A 23,109-nucleotide genomic window follows, 5' to 3' on the forward strand; every position below is an offset into this window, starting at 1 on the left:
TTTCCTTGGCAGTGGAATGTGTTCGGTGTGCAGCTTGCTCTGCCCAGAGTCTCAACTGGAAGCGGTTATTCCAGAAACAGGAAAACGCTCCAAATAATATGGCAACACATGGCCCCTTCTGAAGCTGCCTGTTGCCAAGACAGAATGCAGTATTCACAACTGATTGTGTGTGTGTTTGTTTGCAGTAATAACAGAACGTATTCAGGCACTCGCCAGTGGAGATTTCCAGCGCAGATGTGACCTATGCATCCCTCATTCTTTTTAAATTACAGTTTCACAGAGCAGTGCAAAATGTCTTAGTACCTTCAAACTTTTAGCAGCAATCTTCATCAGCAATGGCTAATTAAAGTACTAATGTATGTCCCTGGAAGTCTGCAGCAAAGCAGATTAAAAATAGCCTTGTGAGCTGTTTGTATTTAAAAATATTTAGTCTGTTGATTGTGTGATTTGGATTTAACATTTAACAGTAATCATTTCCCTGTGTTGCAGTCTGTTGGTTTTAATTAAGCTGTGTTTGTCTGTGACACAGTGAGGGTGGAAAGACACAACTGTTGTAACGATCTCATCATAATGAAAATAGAAATTATTAAACAAAAAAACCTCAAACTGCTTCAGAACTGCAGTCTAAAAAAAATCTATAGTGTTGTTTGTTTTCACATCATGTGCATTTATCAAACCTTCTCACCTACAGGCTATCTGGTTCTTTTAAACTGGATTAGAAAATCTCAACTGATTTAGTGAGATCACTCTTAAATAGGGATGGGTATTGATAAGATTTTCACGATTCCGATTCCATTTTCGATTCTGTTTAACGATTCGATTCTCTTATCAATTCTTATTTTTAAAAAAGGAGAACACTAAGGTCGATTAGCTTAGAACTTTGTTTTATATCTTCTCTTTGAACAAGATAGAAATTTAGGAGTAGCATGGCCTTACAAACCCAACAGTGAGATCTTAAGAGATCCACAGCCTATGGCTCTTAAATGGGGTGTCACAGGGTCCCCAGGAAAAAAAATTGTAAATGTAAAATTGTAAAATAAATATTCTTCTGTAGCAATAACAAAGTATAACGTAAATTATTCTGTAGCAATTACACAAGAATATCCAGTAATGTCCCTGCCAACAATTAAACACATTCACTTACCGAAAATCGGGGCATCTGCTGTGGCAAATGGGTGCAAACCTTTTACCACAAACTTAGTCACTGCTCGGTGACATTCGTCTATCCTGGCCTGAAAGGAGACGCTACCGGTAGACTGCAGCGAGAACTGCCAGCATCTGAGCCAGCCAGACTCTGTCTGTCTCTCTCATCATGGTCACCTAAATGCACAGTAATGGCAGGTTTTGTAAGAAGGCAGATCGCGCTAACATAATATGCACTGTTAGTTGATTATTTACCTGCCGCATTAACGGGAGAGGACGTGCAAACGTTACCGCTGCCGCTGGGTTGAGATTCACGAGTCCGGAGCGGAATTAAAAACATGACATTCATTTAAAGTCATCATGTGTTTTGTGAGCAAATGCTTTTGCATATTCGTAGTGTTTCCTCCCTTAATTAAATATCTACTTTGCAAGTATTGCACGTTGCCCTGTTCTCGTAAAGTACAATCAAACTTTTGAGCGTTTGAGCCGCCATGTTTCCTGCCAGCTAAATGGCGTTCCGCAACGTGGTGACATCATTCGGAGTGACTGGAATCGATAAGGGAATCGTTTGCAAAAATGGCAAACAATTCCAAGGAATTGAAACAGTGGGAACCGGTTCTCAACAAGAACCGGTTTTCGATACCCATCCCTACTCTTAAAGTTAGAGCACAAAGGTGCTCCCTCTATCTGCTGCTTGACATGCACTATACTCTTATTTTCCCTTGGTTTATTCTCCAGGTGAGCAATAAGTAACCTACTGCACCACCTACAAACTGCTGTGGGACTTAAGAAGAGGTAGTAAAACCAGAAACAAAATCTGCGATAGATGAATGTGTATTTTGAATCGCTTTCAATAACTGCACAGTGCACACTTCCTTTTTTCCGGTCCTCTGTTCAAAGCAGGAGGTAGCTTTGTATCCAAGTGACCTGTCTGACTCCTGCTCGAGACCCTTTTCCAAACTCCCTTCTTCCAGTGTCATCCAACCAAAAACAATAACTGTGCGGAGCTGTGCCAGTCTTTGAAATGCCTCTCGAATCCTAATGAGAAATTATTTTACCTGAGGCTATGAAATCACTAACTTTAGATATAATAAAAAAAAAAAAAAAAAGATAATTCTTTGCTTGATTAGAATCATAAAACTAATTTAGCAGATAATTTAGGACGGATTAGCTTTTCAAGACTGTATGACCTTAAATGAAATAATAAACAGCAGCCAAGAACGACACACTGACTTCATGCGTCAGCGTGTTGGAGGAGGACACTTATCGTCTATAGGTTAAAAAGATCATTCCGTCGGCTTGCAGAGTCATTTTGGTCAATGATTAAAGTGAATATTTGTAATGGGCTTTGTGGAATTAACTGAGCAGACCACTTGGATTCAGAAAGAGAGGGTCATCCATTACTGTTGTCACTGTTTGAGTTGCAACTATTTGGCGTTGGCATTTATCCAGAGTAACTCACGTTTGAGGAGTGGTTTAGGGTTTGGTGCTGAGCTTGAGTAAACTTGAATATGAGGAACAAATTCCCAATCGTTCTATTAATGGCCAGCATCCTCTTTCATGAAATACAGCTGTATCTGTATCTGAGGCTTATAAAGCAAAAGAGCACCGTAGTTGAGAATGAGTGTGGACAGCCAGCGTATTTGGAGATTGTAAACAGACTGTATATAAAAGATGGAAGTGCATTAGCGTTGCACTCTTTCCAATGGCCAGCAGAGGGCATTAGCAATGACCTCGGTAAACATTTTTCTGAGAGGTTCGCAGTCTCAGTCACTGGTTTCTTATTGGATACAGCATTTTCTAAATTATGATCAGCATCAGCCAAAAGGAGGCGAAAACAAGGTGTTTTAGAGTAACAATGCCCTTTGAGTTCTTTGTTTCTGGTTCCAAAACATGCTTATCTCGAGTCTTTACAAATGGACTTTGCTAACCAAAAAGTACAATCAGCTTGGCTACAGCCGTCTTAATACACAACGTATAGTTCGAACTCACTCTTGAATCCTCTTCCCTGTAGCTATTTTGTATTTTGTGTCCACTCCCACCACTTTCCATTATCACTATCACTCTACATGGTCCGTTTTTGACAAATCCCTCCATACATACGGGAACTGACAAGAAAGCGCTTTGACTCCAAAAATAATCTAAAACCTCTTGGGGAAAATTATCAACAGATCCTATTGTTTTGCTGCTTGGCGCTGTTCCAAGAAGGACTGTTTGTCCAAGTTTGCAACGGCTTCTTTGCAGAAGGTCCAATTTGGCGGGTAAGGAAAGTTTAGCCAGATATATCCAAGCAGCAACATGTGGTTCCAGGGGGTAAAAATAATAATTTTTGCACCTTAAAAACAAAACTAAAACAACATGAGACTTTGTCTTCATTGGCTCAATTTTTCCCCACAGCGACATAGGGATCTCCTTCCTCTTACTTGCTGCATGCAAACTTCTCCACTGGGAGGGCGGGCCTTCCCTGTGCCCCATCATCCCCGCAGTCCTCATCCTGGGCGGAAACCACGAGGCAATAAATTCAGTCTTCACACCCACTCTGACAAATATGCCTTCACCTCCCAGGGTTGAAAAATAAATCCATACAGGATACGAAGACATTCTTCTCAAGAATTGTATACCAAGACAAAAGGGAGAGTACACATAAGCATAAAGAGTGTATGTAACAGCATTCACCACATACACAACACATCACTCCACACAAACTGCATATGAACAAAGGGGAAAAAAAGAGGCACAGACCCATTAAACAGTTCCTGTTTGACTTCATATTTATCTAAATCAAAACAGAGTCTGAGTATTGTTGGAAAGTTTTTGGTTCCTCTTCTTTTTCAACTCAACTTCCAACCCCCCCCCCCCAAAAAAATCTTTCCTTCTTATCCTCCCTTATTCTTTTCCCCCATATCTCCCTTTCTTCATCACTCTGCAGATCAATACCAGAACTATAATGATGATGAACAACTCGCATTAAGGAAAGGATCGTGAACCAAATTTTTGTCTTCTTACACATACCGATGACATCTGGCAAGGATGTGGATCTGTTTGATTCTCTCTCTACACATATGTAAATGAGGTTTGTGTACCGGTGGAAGTAATCTGCATTGTGTTACAAGTAGCTCATCTAAATACAAATATCCTGCCCCGAAATACATTAATACCTCAGGGAGCTCGTGAGTCACCTTGTAACTTGTGCCAAGAATCATTTCTTAAGACTTGTTTGTGATTCCTAAAGAGGAAAAAGAGTCAATCAGATTCAAACACAAAATAAAGCAGATTTGAAAATGGTTAGATAAAAAGCCAGACATTGAAGCTGGACTCTGTCTTATTTAACAATGAAAGGATGTCAGAAAACACTGACTTGTAGGCTTACGGCAATTAAAACCAGTGTTACAAGAGTTTTGCAGGAGTTTGTCAATACATTGCAGAGCACATGTTCAGAGAAAGGACTGCAAACCCCACAGGCATGAGGCCTACTAAGGCCTGAATAAAGTGCACAGCTATCTATGTGGGAGCTGAGATATTTATCCAGATCAGATTGTTGGATCGACTGGGAAGCCACCTGACGACAGCCTGATGTTGTCAGCCCTAGAAACATGACACTGACTATACGTCTTACATTTTCTAGTGATGAAAAATCATGGCAGGGAGACACGACAAACAGAGGATGTCAGAATTTGGGACACCCGACAGACTGCATTCACTTCGAATCAAGACTTCCAGTCTGGGCACTCGTTCAGTGGAAAAATGTGTCTTCAATTTTCCACTTTTGACAAATAACAAAAGAGAAAAAAAAATTACTGCTGTAGCCTATAGAGGCTTGCCTATCAGATGAAATGCAACAGTGATCTGCAATCAGATAATGCAAGGATAATCCATTAATGTCACTCCATGGGTTCAGTCTTATCAAGACCTTTCCATATGGCCACACTGTATACTTTGAGAGTTGTAGTTATTAAATATGATGAAAGAAAAAGGGTCCTAAAAGCGCTCTAGTAAAGCAAATCCTTCACTGATGCCATTGCCATAACTCACGTTTTTAAAGTGAGTCACTCGTGGATTTTTCCTTTGATCAGATCCACCTTTCCACCATGTCTCGCTTGCCTGAACTATTTGTGTAATCTCGCTGACAGACATACTGTGCAGGCAGATGCACAGAACAGAACGTATGAAACTCTGAAAGAGGAACTGAGGATTTACTATGTTTAAAAGTAGCTTCAATAGAGTTTAATGAAGTTTAGCAAAAGTTCAATCAGAAAGACTAATGCAATTTACATTCTCTCTCTCACCATGTCTCATCAGCAGCTCTCGAACGTCTAGAACAGCCCATTTCAAAAGTGAAAAAATTCACCTACACCCCATACCCTACTTTTTACTTTTTTTTAATCAATCAAGCTTGTGCAGTAGTATCAGAAAAGTCTTGTTTGTGAAATTCAACTGGTGTCATATGATATTTTTCACACAATTGCCCACCTCCCACCTGGATGCACCGCGATAGTCTTGAAACAGTCTTCTGCTCCTGTCAGCGGTCATTTCAGCATCCGATTAGTGCAACCCTTTTCTTCGCCTCGCGCTTTACATAACCGCCAGTGTTCACGGTTGTTGTCCTTCCAACTAAGTTCATCACATCCGTCCAGATTCTTTAGCATCACTCTTCAGCCCTGCTCCACCGCTCCCTCCATCAGGGAATATTTGTGCACAGCTCATTCCATCAGTAGCCTCTTAAATATTATGTTACAGTAAAACCCGATCACCAGAGACTCCTCACCTGTGTACCTCACGCCAAATCAATCAATCAATCATTTAACCTCTCAGCCTTGTTTTTTACTTGATTCCCTCCTGTTTGAATTCAGCAACGCGTGTTCTCAGTCACACAGAACCATATTGTGAGGAAATATTTGCTTTCTTCTATGATCCAAGCATTAGTTTAAACATAGGTGCAAAACTTATATTTGCTGTACATACACATGCGGTAAATTTGAAGCTAAGGTTAAATTAATTACATGATTACTGGAATTAATATTGTTTCTAGCTATGGTCAGTCGTAGAAACAAATGGACATACTTTATTAGGTTACTGAATAAATATATTTTAACATAAAGCAATCCATCACTGACAGGTGCTTTACTGGACGTAACACTTTGTGTACATAATTTGAAATGGAAATTTTGTGTTTGAGCTTGCCTTTAATCTTTCTAATTTACCTTGGCGCAACAGGCCACGGTGCCTGGATATTGCTCAGCAGTGGACAGAGCCAGTTTGGCAACAAAACAAGTGGAAAAATGTGCACAAAACCGCAGTGGGGTAAGCAGTGAAAGAGGAGGATTTTGTTGTGAAAATACAGATAATTCTGCTTCTTGTGTGGATCAGGGGTACAAGCTACAAAGTATCCACTAGTATATAACAAAAAATTAATATGAATGAGCACACCTCTCCTAATGGTTAGCGAGCTTTGCTCTCACCTGCGCTCCTGAGAAACCTGCCGGTGTAGGCTGTGACCACTCTGGTGCTGGGGTTATAGAAACCATCTCCACAGTCATAACATCCATCAGGAATGGCTCGTGGAGGATGTAAATCTGTTATCTGAGATTTTCCTGTATGAATAGATGGAATTATTATGATTTGACTGAGGAATGACTTAGAGGTAAAACCATCTATTTGTCAGGCCAGTGATGAACACAGACTCTGGCTCATGAAGCAGGATGACAGAACTGCCTGCATAACTTTGCTAGGTAAAAACAGGGACCGAAATAGAAAGAGCTGTTCAGATAAAACTCATAGTTTACAAATTATCCAGCACTGAGAGGAAGCTTTCAGCCAAACAATACAGAGACTTGGCTTGTACACTATATGCTCATCATTCCTTGTGTGTTTGTTTAGGAGTGGTCTAGAAAATAAGATCCAACCTGCAGGTCTGAGGCCATTGCACCTCTCCGTGTAGAAGCGTCTGTCATAACCATTGCAGTAGCTCCAGTCCTTCTCCTGGTACTGCAGTCCGTCTGCAAAGGTAAATGTCCCCTGGTGTGGAAGCACACACAGACCTGTGAAGTATCCTTATAATTAAGTCTGCTTAATAAAAACCACCTATCAGTGATATCTTACAAGTGGAAAGTGAGGGTTTTCTTTACCAAAGCTGTAATATCTGTATCCTCCCCAATCCCAGTGCACTGTTAGTGAAAGAAATGTAACGTGTGCTCCTCAAATCAGTGAAAAACCCAAGATAATGCACAGATCTCACTGATGACAGTTATCGTACGGAATATTCCAGCAAACTTTGCTGCATGTAAGGTCTGGGTCTGGGTTATTCTGCATACCCCAGGCATGGTTTCTGGAAAGATAAGTTGAAGCTGCGGTTTTCAAATGTCAGTTTTGAGTTCTCTGAGAACCCAGAAGAATTTAAATTTCCCTCCATTGTCTTTCGATTGACGCAGAGCTCTCAGTGATGAATATCTCCAAACCTCAGCAGATAAAACCAAAGCTGTCTGCACAGATACATATCTCAAGGAGAAAGTGGAAAAATATGTCTTTTGGTATTTGGGGTGAACTTTATTTATCCTCAAGGGATGATACAAGAAAGACGCTGTTTGTTGTTCTGCCTCTTTTCTCCCTCATTCCCCCCCCCCAACCAGTCACAGCAGATGGCGGCAGACGGCCGCCTGTTTTTTTTAGTTTGTTTTTTACAGCATTACACTTTCCAGTCATTTTTAGCTATATATCTATATTTTTTCATTGTTCTTCCATGCTTTCCTAATTTTTCCCAATAAAAATATCCTTATAACTGTCAAAATCTTCCAAAAAATACACACATTTTCTTTCAGTGCATAAGTAGAGTTAGATACTCTGGATAGTTTTAGAGTTTAACTAGAGTTCAACTGTTATAGTGATATTTTCAAGACCAATATTAATACTGATATTTGGCTATTTACAAATCTGGTATTGCAACATATCAGCGGATATTTTTTCCCTTTCAGACACACATAACATAAACAGACTTCCCTGGCATTTATTATGTATAGTTATTTATTTAGTTGTTTACATTCTGCATGACTCGACTGAAGCTTTTTGAGCCACTTGAAAAAATATTTTAAGCCATTCATAAGCAGTGTTGGTCAAGTTACTTGAAAATAGTAATTAGTTACTAATTACTGATTACTTCTCCAAGAAAGTAATCCCGTTCCTTTACTGATTTCCTCTTTTCAAAAGTAATTAGTTACTTTATTAGTTACTTTTAAAAAACATGATACACAACCTGAATACATAATAAAGCAATAGACCTGTAATCAAATAAAAAATACTCTTTTTAAAACTTGTTTTATTAGTTTTAAATCTTTTAACTTTATGCACATCGCATCTTGCAAAAAATAAATTATATGCAACAGTCTTTGACTTTGAAGAAATTTGTTTAACATTTAAACTGTTACGGCCCTGGGCCTTGGAGGAAGTGAGACTGCCCCTGCCGCCTAGCAGAAGGAGTCATAACAAAACCTATTTTCTGCATATTCCAGCATATAAAATAATTTTGTGTTTACACTCACTCTTTCAAATAGATGCAAGTAAAACAGCAAAAAATAAATAAAATAAAAGATCCAGCAGCACTAAGTCCTGCCGTTCTTAAATCTATTTTCACTTTTTTAGCAGAAATGGGGCTGTCAGGGGTTTGCCAGGTGCCGCAACTGTCATGTCAGCGGGGGGATCCGGGGCTTTCTCTGTGAATTTCACATTCATGGCAGTGTCCTAGATAATTGCTCAGATTTGAAGTTTAATTTTTTGCTGTAGAAAGAAGTTTTCCTCCTATGCAGAGTTTACAGTGGAGTTTATGTTTTTGTCACTTTTTGCAGAATAAAACTTGAAGTAATTTAAGTACTTCCAAGCTTTAAACGCTACATGGTCGTGCTCTCTCCTGCACTCCATACTATCCATTGTTGATCTACACACGTCTGTTGCTGCCACAGATGTCGCACACTTGTAAGACATTGTCATGAGACACTCTCACAAACAAAATCACGGTTTAGCAACGCAGTATCGTAGCGTGCTTATGGGAAAGTAACAGTAATCTAATTACTGTTTTGCAATAGTAATCCCTTACTCTACTCATTACTTGAAAAAAGTAATTGGATACAAGTAAGGACAATAAGGACAAGGATCCGAAAAGGATAACTGTAAAGTCAAACAGGAATGTCACCTAAGATAAAGCTCTCAATCTACTACAATAAAGAAATCAAAACAGGAATCCAGAAATCCAACACAGAGATCATAACGGGAAACACCTGAAATAACAATAAACCTCCACAGAAGCCCAAACTCAAATATATTCACAAGGAATTCAATATCCCCAAAACAAAAAACAGCTAAGACCTTGACATTTAGTCTAAGTCATATTCAGAGTACATCTCTGAAACCTGCACTAGGTGTGTAACCAATAAATCTGCTCCATTGAAGTGCACCATTATCTCATGTCAGTGAGCTGATAGGGATCCAGGAGCAGCAGCTTCGATTAATGCTGTTAACTATACAGCATATATATGGGTCGTAATGCTGTAAGGTCTTCCCAGGAGCATGGCTGCTCACTGGTTTCTCCTGGATCCCTGGTTTTCAAGCCTGCTCCTTATGTATTAAGACCAAATCATGCAGCCACTGTCTGACTGAGTGGAAGTGTGTCATGCTTACTCACAATCTTTGCTTAGTTTTTGCTCCCATGACTCTCTGTGCTCTAGAGCTCTTTTTGTGTGCCAGCCAGCCACATTTCTGACATATAGCCTCTCTGGGCTCCAACCTCATACCTTTGCTCCTTGGAACCTCCAGGCCTGCTCATTCTCCACTGCCAGAAGCAGTTTCAGCACCTGCACAACTCTAACTAAGGCTGTGAATAAAGATCCTGAGCGCCTGTAATCTGTGCTCTTCTTATTTTTATTTTATTTTTTTTATTACATTTGCCAGTTCTTTTAAAAAAGCTAATTGGTATTACAAAAGGATCGCATAGAAAAGGCAAAAATTGGAGGAAACTTCTGGGTTTATTGAATTGTTTAGATTTGTTCTGCATGGAGGTAAGTTGCAGGTCTTTCACTGGCACTAAAAGCAGGTGCTGGGTTGTCTGGGCCAAGGTTTGTCATGGGTAAGAGCTACTATCATTTCAAATGAACCGCAACAGCAGTGATGATAATAATTGTAGTGATTGCTATTGCAGTGAGGTTCATGAAAGTTTACTTTAGAGCAGGAGAGGCTAAAGATCCTACCGAAAAAAGGCAAACCTAATTACTACGATAATAACTGTGAGTGATTACTAAAAGGGACCAGATGTAATATCAGATAATATCAGCTATAACCAATGTGAAACACACACAGTTATGCATGTGGCTGCAGACAGTCTGACATGAAGGGATGGACACGCATACAAAACTGTTCACCTGTTTGGCTATGCCGTTTTCCCAGGTACTCTCATATTTACTTCCATTTGGAAAGTACAGCACTCCTTTGCCATGGAACATTCCATCTTTCATCTCTCCCACATATCTTGTATTTGTAGGGAAGGTGTACTCTCCTTCACCTTCCATCCTGAAGCAGAGAAAAAACACACTGTTTTATGAACTGTGTTTGAGTATACGAGCACACACAAACACACGCACACATGCAAACACTGTGTCTGTGGCTCTTTTTCACAACAACGGCCAAACTACCTGCCAAATTTTGTTGCCCCATTGTAACTGCTTCCGATATGCTCCATTAACACAATGTCCTGCTTTCTATGTAGGGTGGAAAAAGCATGCAAAGTCGATCTAAAAACAATAAAAAAAACTGAAAACAGCAGTGAAGCGGTATACCGTTACCATGGCAATGACGCAACAATACGACTGTTGAACAAGTTATTGGTTTCTACTCATCTTAAAAAAAATGTTTTTTTCATAGTTTGTTGGATTTATTCATTTTTAAATAAAATATGATAAATGTCAATCCAATTTTATTTTCTCAAAAGTCTTTTGACAGTGCGCATGCGGCTCCGCGTCGCTCTGTGAATTGCGTCATCAGAGCGCGGCCACTAGCTGACAGTAGCAGGGGAAGTTAACTGACCTTCTTTACGGCCTCGTCGCTCGCACGTCTGACGAGGACCTTGAATGTTTTTCACCAGCGGTATTTGAGCTTCTTGATTTCTTTAACTGCACATCTACGCAGTCATGCCCACAAAGCTGGAAGTACCCACCCTGCAGGAGATGAAGGTGGACGAGGTGAGCGGCCATTATTGTTTAGCATGAATGAAGAAGACGGGACAAGCCAGCTAAGTAGCTAGCTGAAGGGATAGCTGCTGCACGGTTCATTTGAAAAGCTGTAAACTTTAAGCCACTAGCTTTACTTGCTAAGATAGTTATATTATATTGATGAATGCTATACACACGTGAGTGAATATTTACTATAGCACAGGAAGGTGTTAAATATTTCGGGCGCCTTTATAACTATTTTTGACAACAATATATGGCGTTAACGTCTTGAGTCTTTTAAGTTTAGCAAATGTGCATTCAGAATGTACATTTGGTTATACCTGTCAGGGTGAAAGGAGCTTTCGATTCCATTCGGTTCTTATACCAGTCTGTTGTAGCAGTGCTATTTGACATATTGAACTTGTCCTTGGAAGTCAGGTGATAGCTGTCAGCAGCAGCAGCCTGTGCCTGTCCAACAATAATAGCACCGTGGATATAATAAACGAGCCTGCACCATTAAATTAGATCTGTCCTAACATCCTAGCACTTGATCAAGCTTTTGCTAAAGCATACTCTTTCAGCTTGTGAGACAAACTTTCTTTAAGTACAGTATGACTTTTGTTAAATACCTGGCAAGACCCCTGCAGATATTTTAAAGAGAACATGAAGAGAAGAATATAGTGTGTATATATACACAGATATATTTATATGTTGTAGAAATGCACCAACATGTTTACCTTGTTGAAAGATTTTGATATTGATATTTGATACAGATAGTAAATTCACTTATATTGGAAGTAATGGCTGAACAGGGTCAGATAGAAGCAATGCTTGTATATATCTGACCTGCATTCATATTGTTAAAGCTGCCTTACCCTCCCTCCAAAAGAGAAGACACAAAGAAAACAGCTATATCATTAACTTATATAGCCCTCAGAAATATTGTTGTAGATAATATAAATCATTTAAATGTAAATAGCGTTTAATAATGTCATTTTTACTACATAATTCAACACCAGCAACAGAGATATTATTATTTAATCTCAGTTTTTTCTTTTACTTTAGCTTTTTGTATATTTAAATCCTGAAACTGTCACAAATAATGTTTACACTCCTGTTTCATTTGTGAACATTTGATTTCACCTTAAACATTATTTGCATTATTTTTCAAAAATAAAACAAATCATTACATTTCATAATGTGTCAAATGGCATCAATGGCAAACAGTGGTTGATGTCTGTTTTTGTTTTGTTTTTTGTTTTTTCTCACATTAATTTTGTGCTGGCTAAATGTTTACATGTGTAGGGTGACGAGGAGATTAAAAAAAGTTCAGAAATAAATAAGCAAATGTTTTCCTTTGATAAAATGGAAATGCAAAACAAGTAGATGCATGCGTTGGCTATAGCTAAAGTTTTATTATAACACTGACCAGGCCGCAATTTTACCATGGGGGCAGTCCTAGTAAAATATTCAGATTTTAAAAAAGCCAGAATTTGTGGGCTAAAGTGGTCATTCTCATGTTAGAATTTGTACTTCTGTGTAGAGTTTTGCTTCATAATGTATTTATTTATTGTATAGGTTGTGTTTCTTATTGGACAGAAATAAACAGTCAACAGTTCAGATGCTCAAGGACATGTTTTCACAGCAGAAGCTCTTAATATGTTGAGCGTGCCTGCTCTTCATGAGATAATAATGCATATAGCAGCTATAAATTAAATCACATTAGTAGTGATCACTACAAGGCAGTTGTAATGGGAATATTAAAGTAGCAACACAGCTCTTTCTTTATGTCACATCATGCTGTTTTTTCTTTATTAACTGATCAATACAAGGTTCATTTACAATTCCTACTGGGAACTGCATCCAGGCTTTTGTTTGTGTTTTTTTAAACACAGCCCATCTAGAGAGAGACATTGCAAATAAACTTTGGCTTCACTGTGGTCTGTCTTATGTTTCTTGTTGATATACCAAAATAAAACTAGTACTAAGTGCTACCTTAATATACACTCTTGTTGAGTTGGTGCTATATACATAAAATTGAAGTGAACTAAAGTGTGTCTCATGAAAACACCAATTGCATAATTGTTATTTGTTAGTGTCTCTTGCAGTTATGTTCCTTTTTCATTCTAATTGTCTTCCATGTGTTGCTTTCTGTGCAGATAAAAGTGTCCTCTTCGGTACTGAAGGCTGCTGCCCACCATTATGGCTCCCAATGTGACAAACCCAACAAAGAGTTCATGCTCTGCCGTTGGGAGGAGAAGGATCCCCGGAAGTGCCTAGAGGAAGGGAGAAAGGTCAATGAGTGTGCACTCAACTTCTTCAGGTAGTAGTTTGGTGCCATATAGTTCTGGTATGAATGGACACAATATCTGAAAGTGAACACTGAAAGCAGGAGACTATATACAAACAGGACTGGATTGATGAGGTCTTAGACGTATTGTCTGAGCAGTCTGAATGGTGAAGGGATGAGCTTTGTCATTTCTGCGAGAATAACATTTTTCCTTATGCCTTGGCTTGACGTTGTCATGATATTTGACAGAAAGGCGATACTCCGGTGATTAGGCAGAGTAATTATATTTTTAGAGCTGAGGGCTGCTGCATTGTTGTCATCTGCAAAAGTGAACAGTGTGCTTGTGGTCAGAGAGTGATTGAAAATGTGGCTTGACTTTGGAGCCAGCTGAAAGTGCAGACTGTGCGAGTCCATGTGAAACTCTGGTCAGATACTTTTGCATTTCTTGGTGATGGGCATGTGGGTAAGAGAATGTGTTCTGAGGTTTCCAATGCTGCTCTTGGGCAGTTGTGCCTTCATAGTTCAAAGTTGTTGAAGACTGCAGAGTTGGGAAGTTTCATATTCTGTGTCTTCTACTGCTAATAAGGTTTTCAATCTTTTGACTTTTGGTTAAAATAAATTATTAACATAACTGAGTAAACGTCATGGTAAAGTTGAATATGTGACTTAAAAGTAGTGCAAGGGAAGAAAAAGGTGGTGATAATCAGGTTTCCATGTAACATCAAGGATGGAGAAGAGCAACTAGATTCTAGAGAAGTAAGCATTTTTTCCATTATTACCTACTCGTCTCAATGCGACAAGTCATTTTCCATTACAGTCGAGTACTACCTAATGTGTACGTGGGGTTGTTATATTAACACGGCTCAACGTCCCGTGACATCATTTGTATGCAACATGAATGCTACAACATTGAGGTGATGTTATACCTGCAGTGCAGTCAGTGGCTTTTTGTCAGAATCGGGGACCACAGTGTTAGTTCTGTTAGTGTTAGTCAGTGTTAGTTCCCTTGTTGCTGGTTTGCAAAAATGGTGGTTTTGATTTTTGTGAAGGAGACACTCTCATTATTTATCAAGTGATGCTACTGACTAGCCAATCGGTGACATGCAGTCTGACAACGTCACATTTTCTGATTGCTTTGAACCTCGATTGAGTAGGTACTAAAAAAGTACCATGTACCTGGTACTATCACCTAATACAGCGGTCCCCAACCTTTTTTGCACCATGGACCGGTTTAATGTAAGACAATATTTTCACGGACCAGCCTTTAAGGTGCCGTGGATGAATACAACAAAATAAAATGATACGACCAAGACAAAAACTGTGGTATTTTGTAAATTTATTAATAATAAGCGAATTCACTGTGTAATTGTGTAACTTTATTAGCAGCGTCCTCCTGAAATGCACCAACAACATTGAGAGTAACACCCTCCTCTCTGCCCCTTTATGCTCTCTGGTCGCTATGGTAACGGGTAAATATATCTTTCAAAACAAGACACACAACTACAACACGAGAAAAGACCCAGGGAAACCAAGCTAACAATAAAATCCCTGAAAACCATAAATTTCACACCCGAGCCTCAACTCTCGCAGCCTGGTATCAAACAACCCAGTCCAAATAAATGTGTTAATTTCCACCTTTAGCAGGAACAGGAAAGAACTGTTGGAGTTTGTTGAGGTAGCTGCCTTTTAGGTACTCATCATGGGAGGCTGATGCTTGGCTTTCAGACACGGCCGTGCTGATCCTGTTGTTGTGCACTAGGGAACATAAATTTATGGCGTTGCTATAGCAATGATATAGTGATATGACATTTTTTATATCACATAAAAATTTATATGGGTGTTATCCAAGGACCAAGGGACGATAAGTGGTATACAAAAATCAATATGCAAACAATGTATTTGTGTTTTCCAGACACAAAAGGAGGAGATGCTGCCAGTGTATTAAAGCAGCTAAAAGAGCAGCATGAGATCAGTTAAACAAATTAATTAATTAAAAAGATTGTAATGATAAAATCCAAAGTATGTCATCCTGAAATCCATGCTACCATTTGGTTTGAGACTGTGTGCACTGCTGTTGCGAAATCAGTTTTGCCTAAAATGTTTTCAATGGCTAATTTAAAGTATGTGAAACATTACTGGGTGATTCAGCATCTCGATCATGACATCACCCAGGCTCAGGAACTACAGGGAGTGCAGAATTATTAGGCAAGTTGTATTTTTGAGGAATAATTTTATTATTGAACAACAACCATGTTCTCAATGAACCCAAAAAACTCATTAATATCAAAGCTGAATGTTTTTGGAAGTAGTTTTTAGTTTGTTTTTAGTTTTAGCTATTTTAGGGGGATATCTGTGTGTGCAGGTGACTATTACTGTGCATAATTATTAGGCAACTCAACAAAAAACAAATATATACCCATTTCAATTATTTATTTTTACCAGTGAAACCAATATAACATCTCCACATTCACAAATATACATTTCTGACATTCAAAAACAAAACAAAAACAAATCAGCGACCAATATAGCCACCTTTCTTTGCAAGGACACTCAAAAGCCTGCCATCCATGGATTCTGTCAGTGTTTTGATCTGTTCACCATCAACATTGCGTGCAGCAGCAACCACAGCCTCCCAGACACTGTTCAGAGAGGTGTACTGTTTTCCCTCCTTGTAAATCTCACATTTGATGATGGACCACAGGTTCTCAATGGGGTTCAGATCAGGTGAACAAGGAGGCCATGTCATTAGTTTTTCTTCTTTTATACCCTTTCTTACCAGCCACGCTGTGGAGTACTTGGACGCGTGTGATGGAGCATTGTCCTGCATGAAAATCATGTTTTTCTTGAAGGATGCAGACTTCTTCCTGTACCACTGCTTGAAGAAGGTGTCTTCCAGAAACTGGCAGTAGGACTGGGAGTTGAGCTTGACTCCATCCTCAACCCGAAAAGGCCCCACAAGCTCATCTTTGATGATACCAGCCCAAACCAGTACTCCACCTCCACCTTGCTGGCGTCTGAGTCGGACTGGAGCTCTCTGCCCTTTACCAATCCAGCCACGGGCCCATCCATCTGGCCCATCAAGACTCACTCTCATTTCATCAGTCCATAAAACCTTAGAAAAATCAGTCTTGAGATATTTCTTGGCCCAGTCTTGACGTTTCAGCTTGTGTGTCTTGTTCAGTGGTGGTCGTCTTTCAGCCTTTCTTACCTTGGCCATGTCTCTGAGTATTGCACACCTTGTGCTTTTGGGCACTCCAGTGATGTTGCAGCTCTGAAATATGGCCAAACTGGTGGCAAGTGGCATCTTGGCAGCTGCACGCTTGACTTTTCTCAGTTCATGGGCAGTTATTTTGCACCTTGGTTTTTCCACACGCTTCTTGCGACCCTGCTGACTATTTTGAATGAAACGCTTGATTGTTCGATGATCACGCTTCAGAAGCTTTGCAATTTTGAGACTGCTGCATCCCTCTGCAAGATATCTCACTATTTTTGACTTTTCTGAGCCTGTCAAGTCCTTCTTTTGACCCATTTTGCCAAAGGAAAGGACGTTGCCTAATAATTATGCACACCTGATATAGGGTGTTGATGTCATTAGACCACACCTTCTCATTACAGAGATGCACATCACCTAATATGCTTAATTGGTAGTAGGCTTTCAAGACTATACAGCTTGGAGTAAGACAACATGCATGAAGAGGATGATGTGGACAAAATACTCATTTGCCTAATAATTCTGCACTCCCTGTAAGGCTGGTCATCTACTGATCAGAAGGTCGGTGGTTCAGTGTGACAATTATCCAAAGTACATCCTAATGTAAGATGGGGGAGGATGAGTGCTCAACTTGTGCACTAAGTTATGGGAAGAAACCTTTAAATCTTGTTGTATTTTGCTGGTTGATTTATGCAGTGACATTTTTTAATGAGATCAGTATGAGCCTCAATAGATATTTCATCAAAATTTCAGTTACTTCAACTTTAGGGTTGTTGCCGCATACGTTGAAGAGTTATTTTCCATTGTGTAATGTGTGATAATCACACAGCCGCTTGCACTTTTGCATCATTTGTCCTGTTGAGTCACTATTTGTTTCCACAAAGCTTTTTATTTATCATGTTCTCTTTACTTATTGATCAGAATATTGATTTTGACTTTATAAAAATCAGTTCCAGATTGTCATTTCTCTGTTCTGAGTTACTCAGCCTCTTCTCTAAATTATCCAAAAACATAAGAATAAATCATCAACTTGAGCTCATTAAGTGTGATGTAGAAAACACTCCAGTAATTTTCCCTCTCTTTAGTAGAAAAAGTGGCCGATTTAGAACATGAATAAGAAAATTACCCATGAAGCGTATTGTGTCCATAAAACTTTGTGGTCTGGCCTTTTTCACTCTTAAGTGCAGTGTCTGTGTTTACTGAAAAGTTTTATTCTGAGCTTTGGTTATGTTGTGACGCCTGTGCAGCAACTGAGGTGCTTTTGTGAGAGAAAAACCTGCAATTATGATAATGAAGATAGATTTGAGAAAAGTTGTAATTGCACCAGGGGCCTGTTTTGATTCTCTGGTGTTTCTGGCAACTGCCAGCCACCTTTAGGTGTTCTTGTTATAGAAAACCAGCCCATAGCAATCAGATTCAATCAACAAGTGACTGCTCACAAGCAGAGTAACCATACGCTGATATAAGTTCTTAAATACATTTGGTTTCTTAAATTTGAGCAGCTCTGTCCTTTACATTCTTGAATTATTGACTCCTATGATATGCATTCTTTTGAAAATCCCACTGACTGGTGGGATACTGGTGCTGATTGGTGTCAGCTGACTGGTGTCAGCACCAGTATCATACAACTAGGCATCAAAACATCAAAATTACCTGCCTAATATTGTGTAGGTACCCCTTATCACCCACCAAAACATCTCTCAGTGGTCGCTGGATTGATGGGATCTCTGGATGGTGTCCTGTAGGATGTGGAGAGGAGCCTCTGTGCATCTGACTTAGTTTGCTTCCTCCAAACTTCCCAGATTGGGATCTAGGAACTCTGGAGGTCAGGCCAGTGTCTTAGGCCACTTTTGCACTCTGACAGGGCACATTTCCGCAGGGTGGAGGCCACTGCTGTCGGGGAGTGCTTTCACTTTTTGGAGGGTGAAGGTGTTAGCAGTGGGTGTGTTGGTGTCTGTCTGCGACATGGGTGGTGTGCGTCAAAGTGCTAGTCACATGAATGCTGGGATCATTTCCCAGAGAACACCGCATTTAAACAATACAGTCAATATTATGAATTTCATCTTTGTGGTTTTAATGTTTCAATAATGGATGATGGATAAAAATGAATTATATTTTAAGAGAAAGATTTCCACTTCATGCGTTGCAGATTCAGTCTGTATGAAGATTAATCCTGCTTCTGCATGTTATGATGTGTGTCTGTCTGCACTGTGCCTTTTAGGCAAATCAAGGGGAACTGTGCCGAGTCCTTCACGGAGTACTGGACCTGCCTGGATTACTCAAACTTGGCAGAACTCCGTCACTGCCGTAAACAGCAGCACGCTTTCGACAGCTGCGTCCTTGAGAAACTGGGATGGGAGAGACCTGACTTGGGAGATCTGTCTAAGGTGAGACTGGTGAGGGATTAACTTGTGCATTTGCAGTGTGAGTACTGTAGCTCGGTTGATGGGCTCTATTCATGTTGATTGTGGGGTATGTATGATTGCATCTTATGCAGTCTCATTCAGCTACAGTTCTGAGCAGGCAAATAGTTTTATGCTGCTTTGTTTTTTTCTCTTTCCATAAAACCAGCATTTTTAAGGGGCTTGTATAACACTGGCAATCACTAATTTAGGTATCAGCAATCAAAACGGAGCCAAAAAGCGCTGCCAACAATAGATTATTAGACATTTATTTATGTAGTCTTTTAAAAGGACTTCTGCAAAAAAAAAAAAACAACAACCCAAAAACCTGGGAGCGTTTGAATGGTTGTAATCAACTTTCTGGCTGTCTTTCATTTGTTAGACAGAGATATTGTGCACCGACTCAAACATGTGAGCCGGCAAAGAAAAGAACAAAAATGTGACTTTGTAAAACTGTGAAAAATGTTCTTGTTTAACTCATTCACTGCCAGGGTTTTTGAGCATTTTTACTCATTTTTGAAGAGCCACAGAAAACTGTGTGTTATGATCATATAAACGCTGAACCTACCAAAATGAAGAACAGACTCTCTTCTTCCATCCAAAAAAAAAAGCTTGTTTCTACCATTTTCCGTTCTTTAGTAATCAGCTGTAGAAGAGAGGTGGGTTCCACCAAAAATGCCTGTTTTGACCAAAAAAAGGGAGAAAACGAGCTTTTTGTGAAAAATACATTTCAAGCAGTCTGATGTTCACTGACAAGCTGCCCGAGGTTGTATTCTAGCCCCTCCCATTGAAAACGTAATTGACGTCTATAGACGTCAATGGCAGTGAATGAGTTAATGTGCATCTGGACCAAGTTTCTGGCTGCTTATATATTTAAAACAGATTCCATTTTTGTTACTCATTTTGGAACTTAAATTAGCAAACTGTTTTTTGTAAGAAAGGTTAGGAGGCAAATGGTGTGAAGGTGGGACAAAGGGGACAGTCTGGATGATTTTGGGGGAAACAAAGAGGTGCAGGGATATAAATCATGACAAGGGATGAGATGGAAGGCCCAGTGAAAGGCTAAGGAAATGTTCAGGGCTTCAGCTGTTGACAACTTTTGTATGGTTTCATTTTAGCATGGACCTATTATGCGGTTTAAGCATAATCTCTTGTCAGAGATTGGCACGGAGCATGTGCTCTATTGTTTCCTAATAACTGCCATGTTTGACATCAGTGTGTCAATTAATATTTGAGTGAGTCTTCAGTGTGTTTATACTGTGTATGTCTGAGAATTTATGGTTTGTGTGTTGCTTTTCTTCCTTAGGTCACCAAAGTGTCAACCTCGCGGCCCCTGCCAGAGAACCCCTACCACTCTAGACCTCGTCCAGAGCCCAACCAAACCATCGAGGGCAAACTGGAGCCTGCCAAACATGGCAGCAGGTTATTCTTCTGGAACTGGTGAGGCAGCTCTGGAAAATCAGTCACCCTCCAAAGCCGTGGGCTCTGTCCAAAAACAGCTAGGCTTCTTGTGACTGTTGATACTTCTAAGATAGTTCTAAGGTTTGAATTTCTGACCTGCAAACACGAGCATTAAGGATGCTGGATTTGGACAGGGTTCATGCCTGAACAGTCATTTCTTTTTTTGCAGCTGTACCTCAAACATTGTCCAATAGTTTGATTAAGGAACAAAGTCCATGAGTCCACCACTTCTGTAAATGTAAAAAAGTGAACAAAAGCAACATACTGTTATTATTGTTGTCCGAAAATAAAGAGATAAATTATAAAGGAGCTTTCTGTTTTTATTTTAAATTTATTTCAATGCTCAGTTAATATTACTAATGTGTTTTAACATCTTAAGCATTTCTGACTTTTAAAAAAATATATACTTTAAGGTTATTAGGAGCTGCAAGTCTGTGTTTTGTCAGAGTGATTCAAGGTGAGGTTAAAGGTCAGGGTTCAGGGTCACTACCTGAAGCAAGAGAGCGCTGCTGCTGCTTCCTCATTTTCTCTCGGCTCACTTCCTGCCTCTGACCTGGACTGGAAGAAGACCAGAAGGGTAATTTTCAGAGATGCACGGTGAAGTGTGTTTATTGCTGCACGTGTTCATGACCTTGAGTGGAAGGAGGTGAGAAGCCTTTTGAAAGTGGCCCGCTGGTCTGTGGAACATGTAAGACTGTGCCAATGTACACACACGTGCTCACGTATCACTGGGATGGTGTCCAGGATCCAAGCTTATCTACAGTGTGGTGCGGGAGACCGGTTTGAAGACAACTTACTGTAAGGCCTCAGAGTTTGTCTCAGCCCACATAGCAACTGTTTAAAATCTATACTGGCAGCAGCAGTCGCGATTTGGTCCATTCCAAACATGAGACGAGTCTCTGACCTCTGCCATGTGGGTGCCATGGTAACATAAAATTTGACATCTTTCTCATACTCACAAGCAGAGATGTGGCCCTGGGGTTTTTATGTACGATTAAAAAACACTTTTTTTAATGGTGCAAAAACAAAGTGAGTTAACAAAGGATAGTTTTCTGCTGACGGTCTCTGAGAATATGTGTATGTATGTATGTATGTATGTATGTGTGTATATATATATATATATATATATATATATATTTTTTTTTTTTTTCCCACAAGTTACATTTTATCCTACACACAACAATTTCAGCACAGTAGGACCCCATTTCCCAAAACAATCATATTCTTTCTTTGTGTACAGAAACACTGAATGCAGTCATGTAAAAAATAATCCCTTGCATACACCCCACCAAAATTTGGTTGCCTTTTAATTATGTGTTCATACAAGCTAGCTTGTGATCTTTGTTGAAGTGGCTATTTAAAAAGGTAAGATACTTAAAAGAAATTACACTTAACTGACATTATTTGGTCATTTTCAGAATGATCCGTTTTCTTGCTTATTGAGTATAGTTTTCCAAGGGGCTTGGAAAAAGTAAGTCAAAATCGCAGGCCCTACGATCTCTTACTTAAACTTCTGACATCTACAGTCTGCTTTTCTTTCTGACGTTGAAGAGTGTGATGCTATCATGCCAAAAGCTAGGTATGATAGCAAAAGGATTCACGGGGGGGGGCCTTCTGGATACCTATGACTGTGATAAGACCTCCCATTTATTTGCAATTAACAGTTTCCATGTAAGAACTATCAAAGTCAGTATTGCCATATAAACAGGACAAAATAAGAGTTCCATCTTTGGCCCACAGTGTGCAAACGAGATGAATAAAGACTCAAATGTAAAGATATAAAAAAGATAAAGAATGCAAGAATTATTAATATGCAGTATTGCAGGGACTTGAGTGACTAAAAGGGTATTCAGAAGTGGCTTAGCACATCATTTAATGCAAAAAGAAATCTTCAATATTTGTCATGATCTTATTCAAGCGCCTGGAGGAAACTGGTGTGATGGGTTCTGTGTAAGTAGTACATGCAAAACTAGAGTTTCTAAATAATGTACTTTGGACAGATGGATGTTAGAGTTTTGTCCGCAGTGACGTTAGACCAGCTCGATGCAGACCGTAGGCGATTCTTCAGGGGAAGAACCTCAAATCAACTATGAAGCATGGTGGTGAAAATGTTATGGTTTGGGGTTGCTTTATTGCCTAACTGACTGGGCAGAGCGCATTTACAGATTTGACTATGAATTGTGCATCATATCAAAGAGTGCTGTTTGAAAGCTGAAGTTGAACCAGACAGGCACATTTCAACAGGGTAATTATCCAGATCACATTAGGAAATCCACCAAGGAATGTCCCAAAAAGAAGAGTTGGCAGATTCACTGTGGAAAGGCCTAAGCAGAACCCAGAATGGCATTTCAGAGGAACGTGGGAGGATTTCAAATGTCCACTAAACTAACAAACATCTTGGAGAATCTAACATGT

General features: G+C 39.6%; 2 protein-coding genes across 6 annotated transcripts in view; one reads left to right on the forward strand and one right to left on the reverse strand.

The window, feature by feature from the left end:
- morn5 (MORN repeat containing 5) overlaps nucleotides 1-11,111 on the reverse strand; it is a 39,894-nt gene extending 28,783 nt beyond the window's left edge. For 2 of the 5 annotated variants that reach the window (XM_085463545.1, XM_085463544.1), the window contains exons 1-4: nucleotides 10,815-11,109; nucleotides 10,545-10,692; nucleotides 7,047-7,158; nucleotides 6,603-6,734 (exon numbers count right to left, since the gene is read on the reverse strand). In XM_085463545.1, coding sequence (XP_085319671.1) covers nucleotides 6,603-6,734; nucleotides 7,047-7,158; nucleotides 10,545-10,692; nucleotides 10,815-10,861 — 439 coding nt within the window. In that variant the 5' untranslated portion in view covers nucleotides 10,862-11,109. Of the gene's footprint in view, nucleotides 1-3,615; nucleotides 3,638-6,602; nucleotides 6,735-7,046; nucleotides 7,159-10,544; nucleotides 10,693-10,814 lie in introns of those variants that run through there. The other 3 variants (XM_085463547.1, XM_085463543.1, XM_085463546.1) reach the window with 3 other exon arrangements.
- Nucleotides 11,112-11,127: 16 nt separating this feature from the next.
- On the forward strand, nucleotides 11,128-21,003 carry ndufa8 (NADH:ubiquinone oxidoreductase subunit A8). The gene is made up of 4 exons (XM_085463542.1): nucleotides 11,128-11,360; nucleotides 13,490-13,653; nucleotides 19,053-19,218; nucleotides 20,540-21,003. The coding sequence occupies exons 1-4, from the start codon at nucleotides 11,310-11,312 to the stop codon at nucleotides 20,675-20,677; spliced, it is 519 nt and encodes a 172-aa protein (XP_085319668.1). The 5' UTR covers nucleotides 11,128-11,309; the 3' UTR covers nucleotides 20,678-21,003.
- The last annotated feature ends 2,106 nt before the right edge of the window (nucleotides 21,004-23,109 follow it).

The sequence above is a fragment of the Copadichromis virginalis genome, linkage group LG7 (genome assembly GCF_057382275.1).
Source record: "Copadichromis virginalis isolate Kocher_CV1m ecotype Utaka linkage group LG7, C_Virginalis_male_GT1.1, whole genome shotgun sequence".
Taxonomy (NCBI): Eukaryota; Metazoa; Chordata; class Actinopteri; order Cichliformes; family Cichlidae; genus Copadichromis; species Copadichromis virginalis.